Genomic DNA, 22,903 nt, shown 5'->3' on the forward strand with positions numbered 1-22,903 from the left:
AATATACTTGCCAATACTTGGGTGAAGTATTTCACCCAATACTTATTATTTTAATTTAACATTGCTTTTTTTTCCTTTCAGTTACTTTTATATTATTTACTTGGAAATTAGAATTTTTCTCTTGAAAGTATCTGTTTTAAAAGATTATGAAGGTTTTCTTACATCTTCATAAATGATGACTTGATGAAATTAGTCATTTATGATCGACAAAAATATGACAGAACTTTTGCAAAGTTCAAATGGACTTTTAATATTCAACACTAAAGAATTTTGCCTAATTAAAGCTTCTGTTTAATTAAGATAACAATGCATAGTCCTTCATTAAAATTAACACAGAAAAAGTTCTTTCTTGGTCCTTGGAGAGGATATTATATGCAAGCCCTGATGTTGGGTTGCAAAATGTCACTGGAATTTATATGCATTACTTGTCTAATTGCAGTAAATGTAGCATGTCCAGATAGGTTTAGAGTTAGAAGGCTGTTTGTTACTTACTGGAAATCACTTGAAACCTCAGTACCCAGAGGCAGCTGTGCCCAGGTCCTTCACCTCTCCCCAGAGATGGCTGAGAAGACTCTTGTTGGACCCTGTCTTTCATGGAGGGAGCAGTAAACATGACAGGTTGTTTGGGAGCCATCTGTTTAAAATGGCTGCTGCTTTGTATGCAGCAATGAACTTGAGATCAGTTTTCTGTCTTTCTTCATGGTAACCATCTTACTTGGTGTCACAACAGGTGGAAGTTGATGGGTCGAAACTAAATGTGACCAGCACGTGGAACCTGGCTTCCCCCTTATTGTCTGTCAGCGTCGATGGCACTCAGAGGACGATACAGGTAAGTACTCCTATAATTTACTTTGAGGAGTCCGGCAAGTCTAGAATCCTGACTAGCACCTGGGTGGTTAATACTGACAGATACAGTTGTGAGAAGCCACATTTATTCATCTCCTACATTTTATGGTTGAAAACATTTTTCCTACTTTGGAGGATCTTGAGGCAAGTCTTATTCCGAGGAATCAATATTTCTTTTTTTCAGGCCATCCAGGAAAGTTAGTGTATGTTACCATACTTTGTCCTAAATAAAGTATCCTGTGTGCTTTGCTAAAAATTTTTGTTGCCATTTTGGGTTTGTAGTTATAAAATATGACTTCATTACCTTTCTTTTCTGTGTAATTGAGATTGTGTAGCATTAGATCAGCAGAAAGGCGAGCTATGTTCAGCTTGACTTGCTAGAACACATTGATGCCTTTTAAAAATTGAATGGTCTTAATTTTTTAACCTATATTTTCCCTCCAAAGTATGATTTCTTGCATTGAGAAAATGACTTGAAATCCAGAATTGATTGAATGTTCTTTGTCATCAGTAACCTCCATTTTAAAGTAGACAGCCATTGAAAGAGATTCTGCCCAAATTCCTTCAGCTCACCTTATTTAAGGTTTAGGGCTCCAGGGAAAAGAAAACAGAACACCATGTAACATGTGATGGTCACATGCAAATAAAAAATCATAACCTTCTCCCCATAGTACTAAATACTTATTTTTTTAGTTTTTTTTTTTAACATGAAAATATTTTTATGTTTCCTTAACTTGATTTTGCACAGGAAACTGAATTTTATACAGGAAAATGATTTTTAAAACATAGAGAAATCAAGAGAATCACAGATAAAAACTCTATACCAGATTCACATATACCTCTATTAGAGATAGAAGCCTCCACTAAATATTTGATAACTAAATTGATTTCTAAGTAGGCCATTGGGTATATTTTCTTTATGGTTCTAAGAAGTCTTAACTCTTAGTTAATGAGCTGTATATTTTGACTTTGATTTTGTAGCTTGCTATAGTTATTTTATTCTCTCATATTTTCTTATAAATTCTAACTATGAGGTGAAACACTTTAAGATCCTTGGAAAAAATATCAGTGCATAATTTCACATTACTTAAGATCCATTTATTGTGTCTTCAAAAAACATGGGTTTATAATACTTGTGTTCCATTGAATGTACTCTGCACTGAATGTACTGTGGCCAGTGACACCTGTTCTGGTTGGGGACATAGAGTAACCTCCCAGGAGCGGGTATAGAGAGGGGAAGGAACTGCTCCCCAAAGTGGCATATCAGGATATTTTCAGTTTCCTTCTCAATGACTGCAGGTAGGTAACTTGATGGCCCTTTCATATGGAGAGTTCCTAGCTATGTTAATGCTGGATATGTATTTAGAATAATTCCCAGAAATATTTTTTTTTATCATAAGGATACTGTTCAGTAAATTCCTTTTTATTCTTGTTAAGTTCTTTGCTTTAAAAAAAAGTCATTAATCTGAAATCAATTACCCCTTAAGGCAAACCCCCTGACTCTTTAGAGGAGGTCATTGTTTCCAGTTAAATACTATCTCATTGGAAGGAAATAAACTCAGAGAGGTCTAATTGGTATACTGGATAAAAAACAAACAAACTTAATTACTCTAAATAAAGGTGAGGAAAGTTTTTCTTTACCTGAATAGGTGAGCTTTATACACTTGTTATGGTCATTAGCATTCAGTGTTGACATTTTTTATCTCCAAAATGTAATGTGGTCCCCATGAAATTATAACATAATGAGAATAAATAATATATAATATTTACTCTGTATCAGATATAGTTCTGAGCACAGTGCATATATATATTGATTTCATCTTCATGGCAACTGTATGAAGTAGGTATTATAATGTATGCTTTCATAAATGAAGCACCTGAGGCTCAGAGAAAGTAAGTGACTTGCTCAAGGTCACATGGCTGATAGCAGGTATAACCAGGATTTACATCCAAGCAGGCTCGCTATGGGACCTATGCTGTTAGGTATCACACTCTGCTGAAGCAGTCTAGGCAACTGTTCTGAGATTACAAATCTAGGAGGAAACTGAGCAGAAATTTGAATGCTGGCATCATAACCCCAGAGTGTGTGCTACATAGTACTATCTTATTTTCTTCTTCAGAGTTCTTCAAATAATATTTTACCTTTCATGCTTTAAGCCAATGATACTCAAACTCTGACATGCTTCAGAATTACCCAGATGGCTGGATCTACCCCTAGAGTTTACCGCAGTGTAGTAGGTCTGGGCTAGGTGTACATTTCTTTTTTTCTTTTTTTTTTTTTAAGTTTTTTTTTTTTTAAGAGATCTTATTTATTTATTCATGATAGACAGAGAGAGAGAGAGAGAGAGAGGCAGAGACACAGGCAGAGGGAGAAGCAGGCTCCCTACCAGGAGCCTGACGTGGGACTCGATCCCAGGACTCCAGGATCACGCCCTAGGTTTGCATTTCTGATAAGTTCTCCAGTCATGCCAATGCTTCTAGTCCAGGGGGAACAGTTTGAGAATCATTGCTTCAGAGAATAAGCTGGGTGTGATGAGCAAAAGTGAAGCAAGTAGGAACCAAGTCATTTGAAGCCTTGCTAATTAATTACATACTGTGGCCTCTGCCTTATCCATGCGTGGCCAGTGGGACCCGTGGATGAGTGTTCAAAAAGGAAATGGTGTGGAGAGCATTGGAGTTTAGGAAGAGTTTGGTTCTGGTTGCATTGTAGAAAGAGGATGCAAGGAAAATGAGACTGGATGCAGAGAGAGAAGTTAGGATGAGCTTCAAAAACAGAGGAGGGAAATCATCTTGTCTCAGTCTTTTCAGTCAAGACAAGAGCATTGTGTGGTTAAGGGATTTGAAAAGACAGGAGAAAAAATACTAGCTTCACAGTGTTCTTTGTGGCTTTCTCTTCCACCTGCCTTAAGCATAGGCAGATCTTCAGGGTTGGTGCCCAGCTGCCTTTTCTCTGTGTTGACTTCCTGGGCTGAGTTGCCCAAGACTTTCAGTTCAATACTTCTAAATAGCTGTGGAAATGCTACTGTGTGTTTCAAAGAAGAACTCTGGGGTGGATATGACCACAGTGTTTTTAAAGTGATTTTATAGTAATAATGACTGGGTTTTTTCCCCTGGTTTTTTGTGCCTACACTTAAACTTTTTATTATTAAGTATTCTATATACACAAATATGTATTAATCTGTATATAAACTAAAGAATACAGCAAAAACCCAATTACTTACCATCTAGATTAAAAAATACTCCTGACTTTCTCTGTGCTCTTGCTTAATTAAATTATTCCTCCTGCTCCCCTTGGTGGGTAACTACCATCCCAATTTTTAATTTCATTTTTAAATGCATCCCTTACTTCCTCTTCTTTAGGGATATTATATATACAGTGCAACTGTAAACAATATGTTGTTTAGTTTTTGATGTCTTTGAGCTTTGTGTCATTGGCACCATACTCTCTCTTTGCTTCTCTGAGTTGCCTTTTCCTCTAGTATTATGTTTGTGAGATTGGTCATGGGGATGCATGTAGCTTTATTTATTTCCATGCTATATGTTATTAAGTCATGTAAATATACCATGATTTATTCTTTCTCCCCTAAGTAGATATTTGTGTTACTTATTTTGTTTTCAGAACATTTCTCTGTATGTTTCTTCTTGAAATAAGAGTTTTCCCAAGGAATATGCCAGTAGAACAGCTTGGTTGTAGGGACTATGTATTCTTAATCTTACACAGTAATGCCAAATGGTTTTTCTGATGTGGCTGTACCAATGTATATGTCTATCAGTGCTGCTGGTATCAACAATATGAATAATAAGAAAACCTTATTGTATACTTACATACAACATATTACATACAAAACATATTGTATACTATGTCAGGCGCTGACTATTCTATATGCTTCATTTGTATTAAAGTATTTAATCCCCACACCAATCCAATGTACTGATGTTATCCTGCATTTTGCAGTTGGGGAACTGAGGCCTTCTAGATACTAAATTGCTTGCCCAAGTCATTCTGCTAATAAATGGAAGAGCTAGGATTTGAACCCAGGAATCTGTGCCTTTAACAATTTTGCTTCACATCCTAGATAACTCTTGGTATCCAGACTATGTAAGTTTTTCCTGACTGGTGGGTTTAAATGGTATCTCTTTGTGGTTTTAATATATATTGGTTAGTAATGACAATAAGCATTTGAAAAATATATTTATTGAAAAAAAGTTTAAAAATATATTTATTGATACTGCTTTTTCTCTTTTGCAAACTGCCTCTTCATGGCTTTTGCCCATTTTTTTTTTATTGGAGTGTTTATCTTTTTCTTATTGATTCATAAAACTTCATATTTTATGAAATCTTGATCCTCTGTTAGTGGCTCATATAGTAATTCTATGTTTAATTTTTAAGGAACCACTATACTGTTACCACAGTAGCTGTACCATTTTAAATTCCCACCAGCAATGCACAAGGATTCTAATTTCTGCACATTTTCACTTATTTTCTAGTGATTTTTTTCTTTTATAACAGTTATCCTAATGGGTTGAAGTGGTACCTCATTATAGAACAAAATTCATTTAGATATTAAGAAAACATTCTGAGTACTTCCTAATACTTGGCCTTCCTTTATTTTTTTTACCATGTAACCACTTTACTGCACAAATGGAACTTTTTTAGTGCAAGTAGAAGGAACCTTTTTAAAAAAAAAAAAGATTTAAAAAAAAATTTATTTGGGAGAGAGAGAGAGCATGTGAGTGGGGGAAGGGGCAGAGGGAGAGAGAGAGAGAGAGAGAGAGAGAATCTCAAACACTTCCACCTCAGACTGAGAAATTTCTGTGGGGAGATGGGAGTGTTGTTGCTTTCTTCTCCCTTGCTTTATATACTCTCCCACTTCTTACTTGCATTCCGAGTTCTCTCCAAAGTTGAAGTTTGGGGTAAAGAGAGGAGGAACATGGTAAGAACTAGGGTGACCCAGGCTAATGTAACCTGTCATTCATTATTTTGGGGGCATGGCAAGCATCCAAAGTTGGCTCTTGTCTTTAAGGACACTTCTGTGGATTTGGGAGAATTTCTCACCTGCCAACTCTTAAAGTCTGCTCGTTTTTTTTTTCAATTGCCTTTACCCTCCCGTTTCACATCCCTCCAGGTTTTCCTGTTGAACAAGATCTCTCATAATGACCTAGCTTGAGTTTCTTCTGCATGATCTATATCTAAGCCACAAGAAATAATTATAAATGCATGCCTCATCAAACTCTTTTCTTCCTGCTTTGTCACCAAAACAATTGCTGATCTTACCTAGGTGTCCTTCAAAACCAGGAGATATATGGAAAACCAAGTGATTCTTATAAAATCCCTTTCACTTAGCTTAAAGTATTCAACCTTGAACCCAAAGTATTGGGTTCTTAGCTTAAGAACTCACCTCCACTGATTAATTTTTCATATTCTCTTAAGGTGGGAGATGGGCAATTGTTAGTTTTGTAGTTCCTAGCATGTTCTACTAGGTAGCTAGTCTAGCATCCTAAGGTTATGTGAGTACTTAACACCTATTTAGTTTTTTTTTTTTTAAGATTTTATTTATTTATTCATGAGAGACACAGAGAGAGTCAGAGACATAGGCAGAAAGAGAAGCAGACTCCATGCCGGAAGCCTGAGGTGGGACTCGATCCCAGGACTCCAGGATCACGCTCTGAGCCAAAGGCAGAGGCTTAACCGCTGAGCCACCCAGGCGTCCCAACACCTATTTAGTTTTATAACTGAATCCCTGTGACTACATGAAAAGTAGCAATTAACATCTTTATCTGATTAGATGATAAAATAATTGGGGAAGAAGCATACCCTTTCTTTAGGAATTAGCTCCTTATTCATCCAGTGAAATTCAGTCATATCACATTATCTCTTTTCCTGGTTTTCATTGGTAAACCTCATAAGCTTAATATTAACCATGAATTTCTTTAAAAATAAATGGTAATTTGGCATGTACCATCACTTGGATAATGAATTTCATAGGTTACTAACTTTTTAATTGATCAAAAATTTCAGTTTTGATTTGACCTTTAATTATTATTGTTGTGCTGAATTCCTGGCAAATGTAAAGTCTCAGTAACTGGACAAATGGATGAGGAGATGAATGCATGGATAGCCCTCTTGCATTTTGTAATTTCAGAAATTAAATCTGTCTTGGGGCACCTGGGTAGTTCAGTCTGTTGAGCATTCGTTCGGACTCTTGGTTTCAGCTCAGGTTGTGACTCAAGGTTGTGGGATTGGGCCCTGTCGGGCTCCACTTAGTGTGGAGTCTGCTTCTGTTCCTGTCCCTGCTCAATGTGCTCACTCTTGTGCTCTTGCTCTTCTGCACGTGTGCACTCTCTCAAATAAATAAATATATAACTAAGTAACTACCTAAATAAACAAATAAAATCTTCAAAACAAAAAACAAAACAAAGAAATCTGTCTTATCTACACTTTTAAGATTTAGATTTTATTTCTTCTAAGAAGTCATCAAATTAAGCTATGTTCATATGGCAGCCTTCTTAGTTGTTTTATCAATTTTCTTTAATTTCCAAACATCTGACATTCACAGATTCTTTTTTTTTAAGATTTTAATTTTTCTTTTTTTTTAGATTTTAATTTTTTATTCATAAGAGACACAGATAGAGAGAGGCAGAGACACAGGCAGAGGGAGAAGCAGACTCCCTGCGGGGAGCGGGATGCAGTACTCCATCCTAGGACCACAGGATCACACCCTGAGCCAAAGGCAGACACCCAACTGCTGAGCTACCCAGGCATCCCCAAATAAATAAAATCTTAAAAAAAAAAAAAAGTAGGTCTAAGTGGTATAATCTGAGACTATACAGTCATTTGTCATTTCTATTGTGGGAAGGTATCGTCTCATTTTCAAATTACCAAATTAAAAAGTGATAAAATGGAGCAGCATTTTCCAATAGAAATCTAATGAACCATATACACACAGTTTTACGTTTCTGAGTAGCCACATTAAGAAGGTAAAAACAAGGGGCACCTGGATGGCTCAGTTGTTGTGTGTCTACCTTTGGCTTGGGTTGTGATCCTGGGGTCCTGGGATCCAGTCCTGCATTGAGCTCTCCGCAGGGAGCCTGCTTCTCCCTCTGCCTGTGTCTCTTCCTCTCTGTGTGTCTCTCATGAATAAATAAATAAGGTAAAAACAAGTGAGATTAATTTCACTAATCCATTTCGTTTAACTCCGTATATTCAAAATGTTAGCATTTCAAGACAAAATAATATAAAAAATTATTAATGTGGTATCAGGAACAACACGCCTGACATGCATGTAAGAATATACTGATAACAGTTCAAGCAACAGAATGATGAATGTGAAATATAGTCGTACCAGAACAATGAAATCATATGTAAAGAAAAGTGTATTCCACAGCTTCTATTTTTAAATTACTTACTATTAAATAAAATGGGAAATTTAGTTTCTTAATTGCACTAGTCACATTTCAAGTCCCCAGTAGACACATGTGACTAGTGGTTAACTCATAAACAAAACCTTTCCTAAATAAGAGTGCTTGTAGAAGAAAAATGTATTATTTTTTTCATGCTTCCCTGTGTCAACGACAGTTTGGGTTTTTATCATTTAAAATTAGGAGTAGATGAACTAAATTCACTTTTCAGCAGAAGATGAATTTATCATCTAGTTAATGAACTTTTCACATTTTATTTTAGAACTTTAACAAAAATTAGGACTGTTTTTAATACACAGAATGATTTCTTCCCTACAGCATATAATTAAGTATTGGATCAAATGATTTTCTGTGTTCTGTACATGTAGAGCTTACTGAACGTCTTCATACACCCTAGCACCTTTCTAGCATGAAACAAATAGAACTTTCTTTCTCTTTTTAATTTCTGTGACTACACTCTATTCCTGTGAAGCATTCTTTTTTTACCTCGAAAGAGGCTCTTCAGTTTTACTTTGAACAACTCAAATAGTCTTCCGTTTCTTACAGTGTAATTTGTCTGCTGGGATTTAATGTGTTGTTTCTTGTTAGCATTTTACATACTAGATTTTCATTTTACGTAGTCACGTAGTTTAAACATTTGGAAGCAGAGCTGCCGACTAACTGCTATTGGCCTGTTTCTTTGTGTGGCATGATTTCTTCTATCCACCTGCTCACAGCAGGTTGTCTACAGGCCTGAAGAGTAGCTAAATACTTTTGAAAATATCTTGAGGTCCTGCTAAGGTCTAACAATCTCTGCATTTGTGTGAGGTGAAGCTATTCATGATGTAGCTTTGAAGGCTTTTTTTCTTTTTATTTCTCATATTCTTGGTTAAATATTTTCAGGAGAAGATAAATTTATGATAAGTAACAGTACAAAGCTGACTGCGGTACCAGTGCATTCTACATTGAATGGTTTATTGATACTCAACTATGTGGAACTAATTTTCTATGTAAAGCAGACACATTTGGAATAGTGCCACATGAATGTCATGTTATTTACTACAGAATCCCAGATTAAATGGATTATTTGTGAACTGATTGCAATGTTAAATAGATTATATAACATGATAACTTAAAATTCTCAGTGGGCCGGTATAATATAGAATATTATATATAAACACATAAATATGAGAGAAGATATGTAATGCTGTTTGTGGATTAACTGTGATATGTTTGCAAATGCTTGTCTGCATAGAGTTTGAATAATTTTTAAATTTTAAACCTATTTTTCTCTTTTTGAAGAAAATGAATTGATTCTTATACCTCTTGAGTAAGGGAAGTTAAAAATAAGTTATTTCCTTTTTTTTAGGGTTTTTTTTTTTTTAGATTTTTAGATGAAAGTAACTGTCACAACTTCTGGGCACCAACTTTTGTTATAATCCTAATAAATGTGTATAGGTGCTAAAGTAAATGTTTTAATTATATTTTAATTCGAAAATTAAATGGAGTAATTTATGTGTTTCCTTATTCTTTGCCAGTGCCAAAAAAAAAGTGGATTTGGGAAGTGATCATCTTCTTATTTTTTTGAAAGTGATTATCTTCTGTTTTTAGTCCCAAAATAAATGTTTTCCATGTTTTCAGCTGTTTCTCCTCATCCCCTTAGAAGTAATTAGTTGTTATTTTGTACTATATGCATGTGATTACCCTAGAGTTATCAAATGTAATATGAAACCATTTATTTAGGATGTATAGGATATATAAATATATAACTTAGTAAGTGGGGTTTGGTATTTTTTCCCAAAGAAATGGGAAATGAGAGAGTAATTATTAACCATCTCCTTTTCACATTCCTGAAAACATCAATTACAGTTACACATCTTAGAAACAAGCCCACCAGGAGAACAGAAATAACTCCTTTAACTATGCTTTGAAAAATTTAATCACAATTTAACAGCTGGGATGTATTTACAACTATAATTTGAAATATTAATTTTGACACATCTACCTGCTTTTGTAATGGAGTCCCAGAAGCTTAGCAGTTTTCTTGTCTCTAGTGGCATTGGTTTTATGATTTGGAGTTGCTTTTAAAAATTTACTGTAATGGGAAAATGTCATTCTGCGTCTCCCCTGCTCCTCCCCCCACATATTTTTTTTATCCTCTACTGTTTACTAGAAAATTATATCTTAGTAGCTGCCAGAAGAGAATTTTGAATAGTATAAACACTGATTGTAGTAAACGTGGAAAAGAATACAAGGAGCTACGTTGGAGAGTGATAAGACAAATCCCATAGTAATGGCCTTTACAACACATTATCATGTTGGAAATCAGTGAGGGGAAAAAGAAAACTATTACTATTTCTTCCTCTGACTTTTCAGTGAGATTACTTTTAAAGGTTAAATTGCCTATGATTTTATTGTCCCAGAAAGATATTTTTGGAGCATTTATTATTTTGTGGATGTCCTACTTTTTTTGAGTGAACAGCCTTTCCTAATTTTGTATGAACTTGATTCTCACAAATGTTGAAGTCGTTTCAATCATCAAAGCCTTACTTCTTGAATATACTTTTCTTTACAGAAAAAAAAGGTATATATTTTGTGCATGTTGGAGCAGAGTATCAAAATAAGAACAGAAGAAAGTTTTTATCTAGCTCTGAAGTGCCACTCAAAATAGGAAAAGGTGTAAAAAACACTTGGAGAAAATATTTTAATAAGGCTGGGATACGTTTCATGAAAATAAAAGTCTTAATTTTTATTTTATTTTACTTTCTGTTACTAGCTTATCAAATGGTCAGTTCCTATTTGTTTTGGCATGTCTTAGACTCTTTGTAAGCTCTGATACTTTGTTCTTTGTGAATTCTAAAACCTAATTGTCTTAAAAAATAAAAAATAAAAAAAAATAAAACCTAATTGTCTTAATCATAAACTGTGGGAAAATTGTATATTCCTGTTTTTTGTATAGAGGTAAATTCCAGTTTGAATGAAATTTTATTTCCCTATTTTTTTTTATGTCAGTCCTTACTGCTGAGCTGTGTCAGGTTTGGGCACTTCTGTCTTTCTCTTCCTCCCACTTCACCTCCTTGCTTTGATATCCCCCTCCCCCTCACAACATGTACAACATTTACAACAGAGATGTAGATATCAAATGTAAGCACATAAGTAAGGTAATTTGAGTATGAAGAAGGTTAATAAAGGCTATAAAACAGTATAACTCATAGAAAGTACCTGTAGGAGGCGATTTTAGCTAGAGTGGCTAAAAAGTTGTTTCTGAATAGCTTACATAGAGTTGAGACCTGTGAGGAGAAGGGGGCAGCCATGCGAAAATTTAGAGGGTGAAAGTCCCAAGTCGCAGGAATGGCAAGTGCAAAGGCTCTGAGACAGGAACTGCCTTGGTTTGTGTAGAGGCCTGAGGGAAGGCCAGTGTCTTGAGTATAGCTTAGGAGAGTGGAAGAAGATAGGCAGGATTGGAAGAAGATAGGATTAGATTGTACAGAATCTTGGTAGGCCAAAGTTTGGGTTTTATTCAGTTCCCACTGTGGAGCTTTTGAGGGGTTTTGAATAGAATGATAGGATATGATTTAAAAGCACTGCTGTGAGGGGGTTGGACCACAGGGGACTAGTGGTGGAAATAAAGGAGCCATTTATACGATCATTGTAGTTGTATAACTGAGAGTTGCTGACGGCTGAGGCCAGGAGTAGGCCAAGTCTAGTCAAGGGCCTGTGTTTGGATGGCTCACAAGTTGAGTGGTTATCACATTTTTAAATGGTTGGAAAAAATTAAAAGTAGAATAGAATTTCATGACACATGGAAAGTATGTGAGATTTAGATTTCGTGTCCATAAATACAGCTTTACTGGAATACAACTACATTGATTTAAAAAAAAAAAAACAACTACATTGATTTGTTTTTATTTGCTATGAGTACTTTTGGAATTTTTGTTAAATGGAACCTTAATACCCCAGTTTTCCCTATCACACAGAAATTCAGTGGCTTAGTAGTAGTAAAGTTTATTGTGATTTATTTTGAGCTCAGAATGAAGATTTAAATTTTTCCGAACAAGAAGAACCACTCTCAGCCAGTGTTTTCCAACATTGAATAGCTGTGAGGAGAATTAGCTTATGCTGCAGATTTGATGTTTATCAACAAATTCAGCCTAAAATTACAAGACAAAACAGTGCTTACATGCAAAATTTATACTGTGGTAGTAACATTTTGACAACAATTAATGTTTGAATCACAACTAATGTCAAGCTGCTTTATATACTTCCCAGGCTGTCAAAAGGTTAAAACAAGAAGTGAACTATAGTTTCAGCAGCACTTTTTCAAACCTCAATGCAAAAGCAAAGGAAATTGCCATATTTTAAAATCCATTTCACTGTACAATTGAAGATCTTCCACCTAGCCTAAAATTGGAAGTGATCAAACAACAATGTAATGTTAGGCTAAAGGCAAATACCAGGAGAGTAATCTAACAAAATTCTTTTTTTTTTTTTTTAAATTTTTATTTATTTATGATAGTCACAGAGAGAGAGAGAGAGGCAGAGACACAGGCAGAGGGAGAAGCAGGCTCCATGCACCGGGAGCCCGACATGGGATTCGATCCCGGGTCTCCAGGATCGCGCCCTGGGCCAAAGGCAGGCGCCAAACCGCTGCGCCACCCAGGGATCCCTCTAACAAAATTCTATAAATACCTTCCAAACAATGAATATGCTTGAGTAAAATCCTGTGTCTATGGATTGTCATCAGTATTTGGCAGTAACTATCTGTGGGAAAAGGTATTATCAAAGATGAAATAGTGGGATATCTGGATGGCTCATTCAGTTAAGCGTCTACCTTCGGCTCAGGTTATGATCCTTGGGTCCTGGGATTGAGCCCCACGTTGGGCTCCTTGCTGAGCACGGAGCTTGCTTCTCCCTTTCCCTCTGCCACTTTCCCTTGCTTGTGCTTTCTCTCTCTCTCTCTCTCTCTCTCTGTCAAGTAAATAAAATCTTTTTTTAAAAAGATGAAATAGGTAAAATCTCATTGTAGATCAGCATTAACAGATACATATTTGCCATTGATTTTGATGATAGAGAACACTAACTTTGAGCCCCAATTAAAACAATTTTATCCCTAGATAAGAGAATTCCATTTTCCTTACTGTACTATTATCAAAAAATTGTGCTTAGGCATTATATCATGAATATTGCCCCAAAATATTGTGAAAATCTGTTTTCTCTCTTGTTCCGTAACTAACTACATAATATTCTCAATTTTGCCTCACAAAGTCTAAAATGTTTACTATATGGCCCTTTACAGAAAGAGTTTGCCAAGCCTTGGCTTAGACTAAGGTGGTAGTGGTGAAGATGGCAAAATAATTTGACATATATTTGGGCAAAATGGCAGGAGAAATCGACAGATCAGATACCAGGTGTGAAAGAAGTTAAAGAGTGAAGGGTAAGCAACTGAGTGAAGGAGAGTGGTATTTGCTGAGATAGGAGTTAGGTGGAACAGGTTTGGAGAGGCAAATCAATAATTCTTTTTGACTTTGAACTCATAGGACAAATGGGAATTGAAAACATAAATCCCATAGTCATAAGCCTGTAGATTTTCTCTCAAAGCATGGGTCTGCCACATACAAAAGATCTTACGCCATACACAAAAATGAACTCAAGTGGATTAAAGACCTAAAGAAGATAATGGAGACCAAAAGCTTCATGACACTAGACTTAAGAAAGATTTCTTAGATATAACACCAGAGTCATAGGCAACAAAGTCAAACATAAATAGAATTACATCAAACTTAAAAATGTCTGTACATCAAAGGACACAAACAATAGAGTGAATTGGAGAAAATATTTGCAAATCGTATATTTGATAAGGGGTTAATATCTAGAATGTATAAAGAATTAGCACTTAACAAGAAGATGAACCTTATTTATTTATTTATTTATTTAGATTTATTAGGGGCACGTGGGTGGCTCAGATGGGTAAGTCTCTGCCTTCAGCTTAGGTCATAATCTTGGGGTCCTCACATTGGGCCTTTTGTCAGGCTCTCTGCACAGCAGGGAGTCTGCTTCTCCTTTTCCCTCTGTCTCTCCCCCACTGTTCATGCTCTTTCTCTCCCCCTCAAATGAATAAATAAAATCTTAAAAAAAAAAAGATTTATTTATTTATTTTAGAGAGAGAATGTGTGAGTGGGGAGGGTGGAAGGTCAGAAGGAAAGGGAGAGAGAGTGAATACCCAGAAGACTCTCTGGTGATCAAGGAGCCTCAGTTTGGGGCTCAATCCCAGAACCCTGAGATCTGACCTGAGCTGAAATCAAGAGTCAAATGCTTAACTGACTGAGTGACCCAGGCACCCCAAAAACTAACCTGACTTGAAAATGATCAAAGGACTTAAATAGACATTTCTCTAATGATTATATACAAACAAACAATAAACATAGGGAAATTTGCTAAACATCACTCATCATCATAAAAATATAAATGAAACTGACAATGAGATGTCATCTCACATTAGGATGGCTACTACCCCCAAAAAAGGCCAACAGAAAATAACAAGTGTTGGTGAGAATATAAAGAAATTGGAATCCTTGTGCACTGTTGGCAAAATTGTAAAATGGCACAGCTTGTATGGAAAACAGTAGGAGAGTTCTTCAAAAAATTAAAAATAGTACTACTAAATGGTCCAGTAGTCTCACTTCTAGATATATATCTGAAAGAATTGAAAACAGGGTCTTTTTTTAAAAAAGATTTTCTTTATTTATTCATTAGAGACAGAGAGAGAGAGAGAGAGAGAGAGGCAGAGACACAGGCAGAGGGAGAAGCAGGCTCCATGCAGAGAGCCCGATGTGGGACTTGATCCTGTGACTCCAGGATCATACCCTGGGTCAAAGGCAGATGCTCAACCGCCGAGCTATCTAGGCTTCCTGAAAGCAGGGTCTTAAAGGGGTATTTGAACACCCCAGTTCATTGCAGCATTATTTAGAATAGCCAGGAGGTAGAAGCAACCAAAATGTCCACCAACAGATGAATGGATAAACAAAATGTGGTATATGCATACACTGGAGTAGTATTCAGCTGTAAAAAGGAAAGAAATCCTGTCACATGCTGCAACATGGTTAAACCATGAGGACATTATGCTAAGTGAAGTAAATCAGACAAATACTGTATACATCCACTTATTTGAGGCACCTAAAGCCATCAGGTTCATTGAAACAGAAAGTAGAATGGTGGTTACCAGGGTCTATGGGGAGGGAGGGAATGGGAAGTTGTTGTTCAGTGGGTGTAGAATTTCAGATTTGCAGGATGAGAAAGTTATGATGATCTGTTTCTCATCATCATAAATATATTTAATACACAGAACTGTGTACCTATGAATGGTTAAAATGGTAAATTTTATTATATTGCTTACCACCAAAAAAATTGTTAGTTGAAAAGTCGTAGGAGCCAAAACAATTTTTAAAAAGAAACACAAAGTTGGAAGAAATATATAACTTGATTTCAAGATTAATTATGAAACAGCAGTATCAGGACAGTATGATATTGGTAGATAGATAGAAGAGAATAAAGTATAGACATAGATCCAGTTACAGGTGATCAGTTGATTATTGGCAAAGATGCTAAGAAATTTTAATGTGAAATTCTCTTAAATAGTGTTGAAACAATATCCATTTGGTGAATAAAATGAACTCATTTATTAGATCAGTGATTGCCTAGGGGTAAGGACCAAGGTTGGACTGTGAAAGGGCAGGAAGAACATTTTGGAGGTGGTGGGAATGTTCTGTGTGTTGACTGTAGTGGTGGTTTCTTATAGTTGTAGAAAGTCATTGAATTCTATACTTTAAATGGAATGTAGTCTTCTGTACATAAGTTATATTTCATTAAAGTTGATTTGTTTTAAGATGGGGATTGGAACTGTAGGGGAGCATGGATGTCGATGAGATGACACAGGGAAAGAAAGTAGATGGAAAAGAGAAGAGAGCCTAGGTCTGGGCCCTGGGGACCTCCTGCAGGTGGAAATTGCACGAGGCTAAGAAGGAGCTTTCAGGGAGGTAGGAGAAAACTTGAAGTCCATGAAAGAATTATATTTGGGAGAGAGAATAATTGACAGTTCATAGCATTGCTGGATGAGGACAAAGCCAACTTATCGATAGGTAAGGCAACATGGATACCGTGGGTGATCTTGATGAAGGACTGCAGATGAACAGTGGGGAAAAAAACACATGGGAGCAGGTTCAGAGGAGAATGGAAAGGGACAAGGTAGAGACCATGAAGAGAAACAGCTTTTTACAGAGTTTGGCTGTAAAGGACAAAGGGAACAGTAGCTAGAGGGACATGTCTATAGAATTTTTTAAAATTATTTTTTGCATTTTTTTTTGTTGAAGGAACAGGATTGTTTGTCCTGTACAGTTTTCCATTGTCAGAACTGAGCTGATTGCTTCTCAGTGGTGTGGTTTTACATGTCCTCCCTCCTTTGTTTTCTATAAATTGATATTTGGCTCCAGAGATGTAATCAGATTCCAAATGCCATTATCTTTGGCAAGATTGGGTCATAAAATGGTGTGGCACACCTCATACAGAGGTCTGGTCACCTCTCCATTGATACTCAGCTTCGGTCAATAAATTCATTAAGGTTTACAAAATGGTGATGTCTCAATGTTGTCTTTTTTTTTTTTTTTTTTTCATTTATTACCAGGATTGATTCTTTAAAGAGAAACTGTATCTCAACTGTTTCTTGGGTTATCCAGGACTACAGCATTCATAGAAAAGACGTAAGATAAATGCTGGATCCTTTCCTTTTACTTTCCAGTCCCAAAGAGTTGGTTCCCTGTCATTCTTCAAAAGTGACTAAATTAGACTGTTATTTTGTTTCTGGTATCCATTTTGAACTCATGGCTTCAAACATAGTTGGTCTGCTTTAATCCATTGCAGTTATAATCCTTACTCATGGTCAGATTTTGCCAGCTTTGGCCAGGGAATTTCCTGAGCCCTGAGTCTTTGTAACTTGCCCCAATCTATGATAGCTCCCTTGCTTTCTGATGTGATGAGATGTAGCAGCTTTATCTCTGCCCCCAAACCCCGGGATCAGCCATTCTGCTGAGAAGCCTTGATTTCTTGGAGTGGGAAATGGTATTTGTAGATAACATCTGGGGTGCTAGTGATGTTTATTGCTGCTGGGTCTCTTCAGTGTTTCTGCAGAAGATTCAGAAACCATGCCACCACTGCCATCTTCCCAGAATCTAGTAGCTACACTTTTCAATCAGAAAATTTCTCTTTCTGCACAGCTGTTAGGATTAAGTGTGTTGCTGCATGACACAGGTGGTCAGTTGTGCTCACTCTGTGCTGGTAAATATAGACTGGATTCTGGATCTCTGCCTCAGGCTTTTGAGGAGAGAAAACTGCTGAGGCTTGGGTTTGTAGGAATGGTGATACTTTCACTGAGTATTTTCCTCACTACTCCTAGAATTACAGCATATCATTGAACTGCCTATCCTTAGTCTACATAATTCTATAGCTTTCCTTTCCCTAAATTTTTGACAGCTACACCTCTAGCTCTGCCCAGCTAAAACTTCTGCTAGACAATTGAAGATTGAGAGAGATATGTAGGTCACTCTTGTCCCTCTTGGTATGGAAAAGCTTCAGAATTCTTGGTGAAAATTGATTTTTTTCATTTCCATTTTGTGGCACTGATACGCATGCTGTTGGGATTAAGGAGGAAGTGCAAGAAATGGTCCTTGTCCTAAGTGATGACCTAGTCCATTATTGTAGAGATATTCCATCCTACACAGTAGAGATAGCCCAGCCCTGCACAACTGCTTGAATTGGAATTCTTATTCTTCTACTGTAGTGTAGGCAAATTACTTTTTTATCCCTGCACCTTTATTCCTCATGAGTAAAACAAAATGTAGATTTTGAGATCTGTTTGCCCTCCAAATTATAAGTTTCTGGGAATGAAACAGGCTTAGCTCTACTTTTGGGTTTACTTCTAGCCTTTGAGTCCTCCTTTCTTGAGTGATTGCTACCTGCTGCATTTTTCTTGGGCTCCCCGCCCACCTCCTCCCTCATTCCTGTGTATCCTCAACCTTACATCAGACTTCAATCTTTCTAAAGCAACCACGTTACTCCCCAATTTTTAAATGGTAATACTTTGTAAAGTATGAACTCTGCAAGATGGGACCTGGCTCTGTTCTGTAATTCCTTCTTGGTTTTCCTTTCATGCCCCTTTACTCCAGCAGCCAAACCTATCTCTGGCCGTATGGAACCATTCACCACACCTTAAACTCACCAGGCTTTTTCTTAATCTGAAATTCACGCACACTGTCCCATCCAACCAAAGTGTTTCATTTATTTCCTTTTTGGAGAATGCCTGCTAATTTTTTAGTCCCCAGCTCTAATGTGTATCTGCAAATCTTCCTTGACCTTTCTGGGCATTTAGCTGGTTTGCCTCTTATCCGTAATACTTTGTATGTTTTGTACTGTGGATTTATCATATTGAAATATAATTTATTTTGTTTCCTTTTTTAATGCAATCACTATCCCCAATGTGAGGCTTGAACTCACAGTCCCAGATCAAGAGTCCCATGCTCTACTGATTAAGCCAGCCAGATGCCCCTATAATTTATTGTAGAATTCTCTTTTTTCCTTCAGTCTCCCAGAGGGTGAATTTTAATTCAGCTAGCAGTGCTCAACTCAATATAGTTAATGGACAGATGAATGGATAGATGGATGGATGGATGGATGGATGGATGGATCGATGGATCGATGGATCGATGGATGGATCGATGGATGGGTGACCAAAGTAGAAGTGCTAGTGTCAGAACCCAGGATTCAAGACTTAGTTCTTAATCCCTTAGGACATTGAGGGAGATAATTGATTTTGTTCCATTCTGTACCATTTCTCTTTTTGCCTTTATGAAATTATATATGTACATTTGGAAGAATAGGAATAATAGGTAAGCCAAAAAAAAAAAAAAAGCCAACTAATATCTTCCACCCAGAAATAATAGTTAACTGTTTTATGTGCTTTATTTATGCTAGAATTTTATCTTTAACATATACAAGTTTTTAACATGATGTATTCCCGACCTATTGTTTTGTTCCTTATTTTTGCACTTAGAAATATACTATAAACATTTTTAGTGTCTCAAATTTTTTAATGGATGCATGGATTATACCATAATTTGTTTAACCACTTTAACCATTTAACCTGCTTGAAGATTTTAGAATCTGTAAACTGCAACTGTGATGTCATTTTTGTAGCTATGGGTGTCTTTTGTTGTTGTTGTTTTTGCCTACTCATGACTTTTTCCCTTAGGTTAAATTCTTAAAAGTGAAATTAATAGATAAAAATACTGATTTTGAGTTTTCTGCACTATACCACACTATGTTGAGTGTGCTGGTCAGTTTACTATTGTGTTGGGTCACTGGGGGCAATATTTGCGGGGGGGGGGGAGCTAACCATTTTGTCATTGTGCATTAATCTACTTTCCTTCTGACTGGCATAACTTCCCTCAATCAGGAACCAGGGGCTTAGCTGGAATTCTGGAGATTTGCTCTGGGTTCTATGATTTGAGTGATCTTAAAGATTGGGGTTAGTAAACCTACACTTTTTATTATTTTTTAATATTTTAATTTTTTAAAAGATTTTATTTATTCATGAGAGGCAGAGACATAGGCAGAGGAAGAAGCAGGCTCCCTGCAGGGAGCCTCATTCGGGACTTGATCCCAGGACCTCGGGATCACGACCTGAGCCAAAGGCAGACACTCAACCACTGAGCCATCCGGGTGCCCCAACCTACACTTTTTTAAAAAGGAACAAAATAAGAATATATCTGTGATAGCTCATGGCATGCAGTTGAGTGCAGGCTACTGCTCCCTCCAGAGTTACATCTGGGAACTTAAAAAACAAACAAACCATATAGCTACTTAGTTAGAACTGCTTTATTTTTTGTGGAATCTTTGAAGTCATTGGGCCTTTTCTGAGGAACACAAGAAAGAATTTTGAAGAACAGGTTAGGAATAAATAAAGCAATTTTACAGGTGAGAATTTTCTGGAAAAAAAGTATAATTTGCTTCCAATGAACTATTTAGTTATCCATTTCTTGCAAACTAAAATTAAAACAAGATATGCATAAATCATATTGTATTACTCTGAACTTACTTTATTTACAAATACATGCATAACATGGGGCTATGTCTATTTTCACTGCCCTCTGGACATAGAAGAATTGTGTTGTCCCTCTTGTTACTTTAAACAAATGCTAACTTTCTATGACAGGTTTATTGAGATAGAATTCACACATCATAGTTCACCCAGAATGCACAAGTCAGCATTTTTTAGTCTCTTCACGGAGTTGTTCAGTCATCACCACAATCACTTGTAGAACATCTTCACCAACACAAAAATTTGAAACCCCATACTAATTAGCAGTCATTTCTCATTTCCTCCCAGCCCTGCTCCTTGGCAGCCACCTTTTCTTCCTCCCGTCCTCCCTTATCTTTCTTCTCTTTTCCCTCCCTCTCCCCTCCTTTCTTTCCTTTCTAAAAGGAGTTTGATATGTGCTTTATATACCTGATTTTTTTCAAAGTTTGGTAGAAGCACAACCACTTCTAGAATTAGCATGACATATTAACACTTGGACCAAATCGATAAATAAATTGTCACAAGTTCTTTCCGAAACCACTTAACATATATTTACTTTTGTATATAGACTATTATCCAAGAAGAACAAAATAGAAAGTTAAGAGTTCAGACTTATTAGATAAGACTTTCAGAAAGATGTGGAAACTCTTTCTGAAGAAATTTTTCTTACTTTTTCCCCTAAACTTTTCTTATTGGCTTTAATGTGGGCTTGCTTCTCTAGTCTCAGTCTGACAAAATGCCCCATGTAAGGCATGGCAAGGAATCATTTCTTGTAACTGTTACTTAGATACCAAGGTGTAGCCACTTCTTGAACTTGTGCCAGATGGATCTTCCAAAGATGTCTCTTAAAAAAAAACAAAGATGTCTCTTATCCAAGCATGAGGTCTAGCTTTTTCTTGAGCAGTCTGAAGAAGCCTTAAGGCATCTTCTCTTTCCTGGACAACTTTATCTAATGTACCTCTGGAATCTGCTACCCTTTCCAACTGTTCCAGACTTGGCATTGGCAGTCTCTGCCGCTTGGAGCATATTTGTTTGTTTTTAAAGATTTTATTTATTTATTCATGAGACAAACAGAGAGAAAGAGAGAGAGGCAGAGACACAGGCAGAGCAAGAAACAGGCTCCATGCAGGGAGCCCGATGTGGGACTTGATCCCTGGCCTGCGGGATCACACCCTGAGCTGAAGTCAGATACTCAATTGCTGAGCCACCCAGGCATCCCGCATGTTTCTTTTTTCAGTAGGACAACCAGAGTTTATGTATATTTTCATTACTTTCATTCCTAATTGTTGACAGGTCCATGAAGCTCCAAGTTTCATTCCCCCCACCCTAATTTCTTAGGGAATCAAAAATTTTTTTTTTTTCAAAATTTTTTTTCAATACATTCCTTGACCAGTGGAATAAAGTAATCTACACTAATGAAAAGATGTGACATTTGGTGGATTTTTAGGCAATCTGTGCTAGCCCAAGAAATTGTGACAACCAGGAAGTCTCCAGGGCAGCTGTGAGTCTTCTGTAAAGAACAGCCAAACTGTACTAATCTACTTCCTATCTCTGTAAATTTGCCCATTCTGGACATTTCATGTTAAATAGAATCGTATAATATGTGGTCCTTTGTGATGACCTTCTATGTCAGTACTGCATTCCTTTTAATAGCCAAATAATATTGCATCATATAAGCATACCATATTTTGTTTATCCATCTACCACTTGATGGACATTTAGGTTATTTGGCTATTAATAATACTGCTATGAACATTCATGTACACATTTTTGTGTGGATATGAATTCATTTTATACTTCTTTTTTTTCCCCCAGTGTCTTTCTCGAGAAGCGGGTGGAAACATGAGCATTCAGTTTCTTGGTACAGTGGTAAGCATGACGGGATTATTATTTTGTATATTCACTAAATTTACAGAGGGGGAATAAAAGTGTTCAACTAGCTTTAGCGCATGTATTTGAACTTGTCTTCATCAAGGTTTTACTTTGCTATTAAATGAGATGCCTTTGTTTAATAAATGCATTCTTAATGTTCAAGAGGTTTCCATGATAGAATAATTTTAGCTATTTCTCATTAGAGAGAAAATAGGTTTTTAAAAATTATTTGCATGTTGTTGAGTATTTTAAGTGCTTTTTTTTTCAATTGGAGGTTTTCGGCCTGTTTTTTAATAATAAAAATAAGAAACATATTATTTAAGATGCTTTTCCTGTCGGTTTTCCTTGTAACTTTGTCTATTAAGTTTTTTTCAAGTACACATTTCTAAGGAAATGGAGTCATAATTTTGTATCTTGATTTTTTTTCACTTAAGATCCTACTAATCATTTTCCATATTGCTAGAATATATTTATCAGCATCATTTTAGTGGAGCTGTGTTTAACATTCTGGTGAGTGGATATGACATATTTTATTATCTATGAATCCCAGTTGTTAGGGATTTAAGTGACCCCTCATTTTTGCCATTATGAATGGTGTTCTAATGAACAACTTTATGGTTTTGCTTTTTTGATATTTTGAATTATTCAAACATGGATATTTTC

At 36.3% G+C, this 22,903-nt stretch overlaps 1 protein-coding gene across 4 annotated transcripts in view; it reads left to right on the forward strand.

The window, feature by feature from the left end:
• Window positions 1-22,903, forward strand: part of PCCA (propionyl-CoA carboxylase subunit alpha) — a 391,732-nt gene that overhangs the window by 296,584 nt on the left and 72,245 nt on the right. For all 4 annotated transcript variants that reach the window (XR_012002039.1, XM_026003697.2, XM_026003698.2 and 1 more), the window contains 2 exons: window positions 731-829; window positions 22,184-22,237. Coding sequence is in view for 3 of the 4 variants with exons in the window: in XM_026003697.2 (XP_025859482.1) it covers window positions 731-829; window positions 22,184-22,237 (153 nt within the window). In the remaining variant the exon portion in view is untranslated. The remainder of the gene's footprint in view (window positions 1-730; window positions 830-22,183; window positions 22,238-22,903) is intronic.

This window comes from Vulpes vulpes, chromosome 6 (genome assembly GCF_048418805.1).
Source record: "Vulpes vulpes isolate BD-2025 chromosome 6, VulVul3, whole genome shotgun sequence".
NCBI lineage: Eukaryota > Metazoa > Chordata > Mammalia > Carnivora > Canidae > Vulpes > Vulpes vulpes.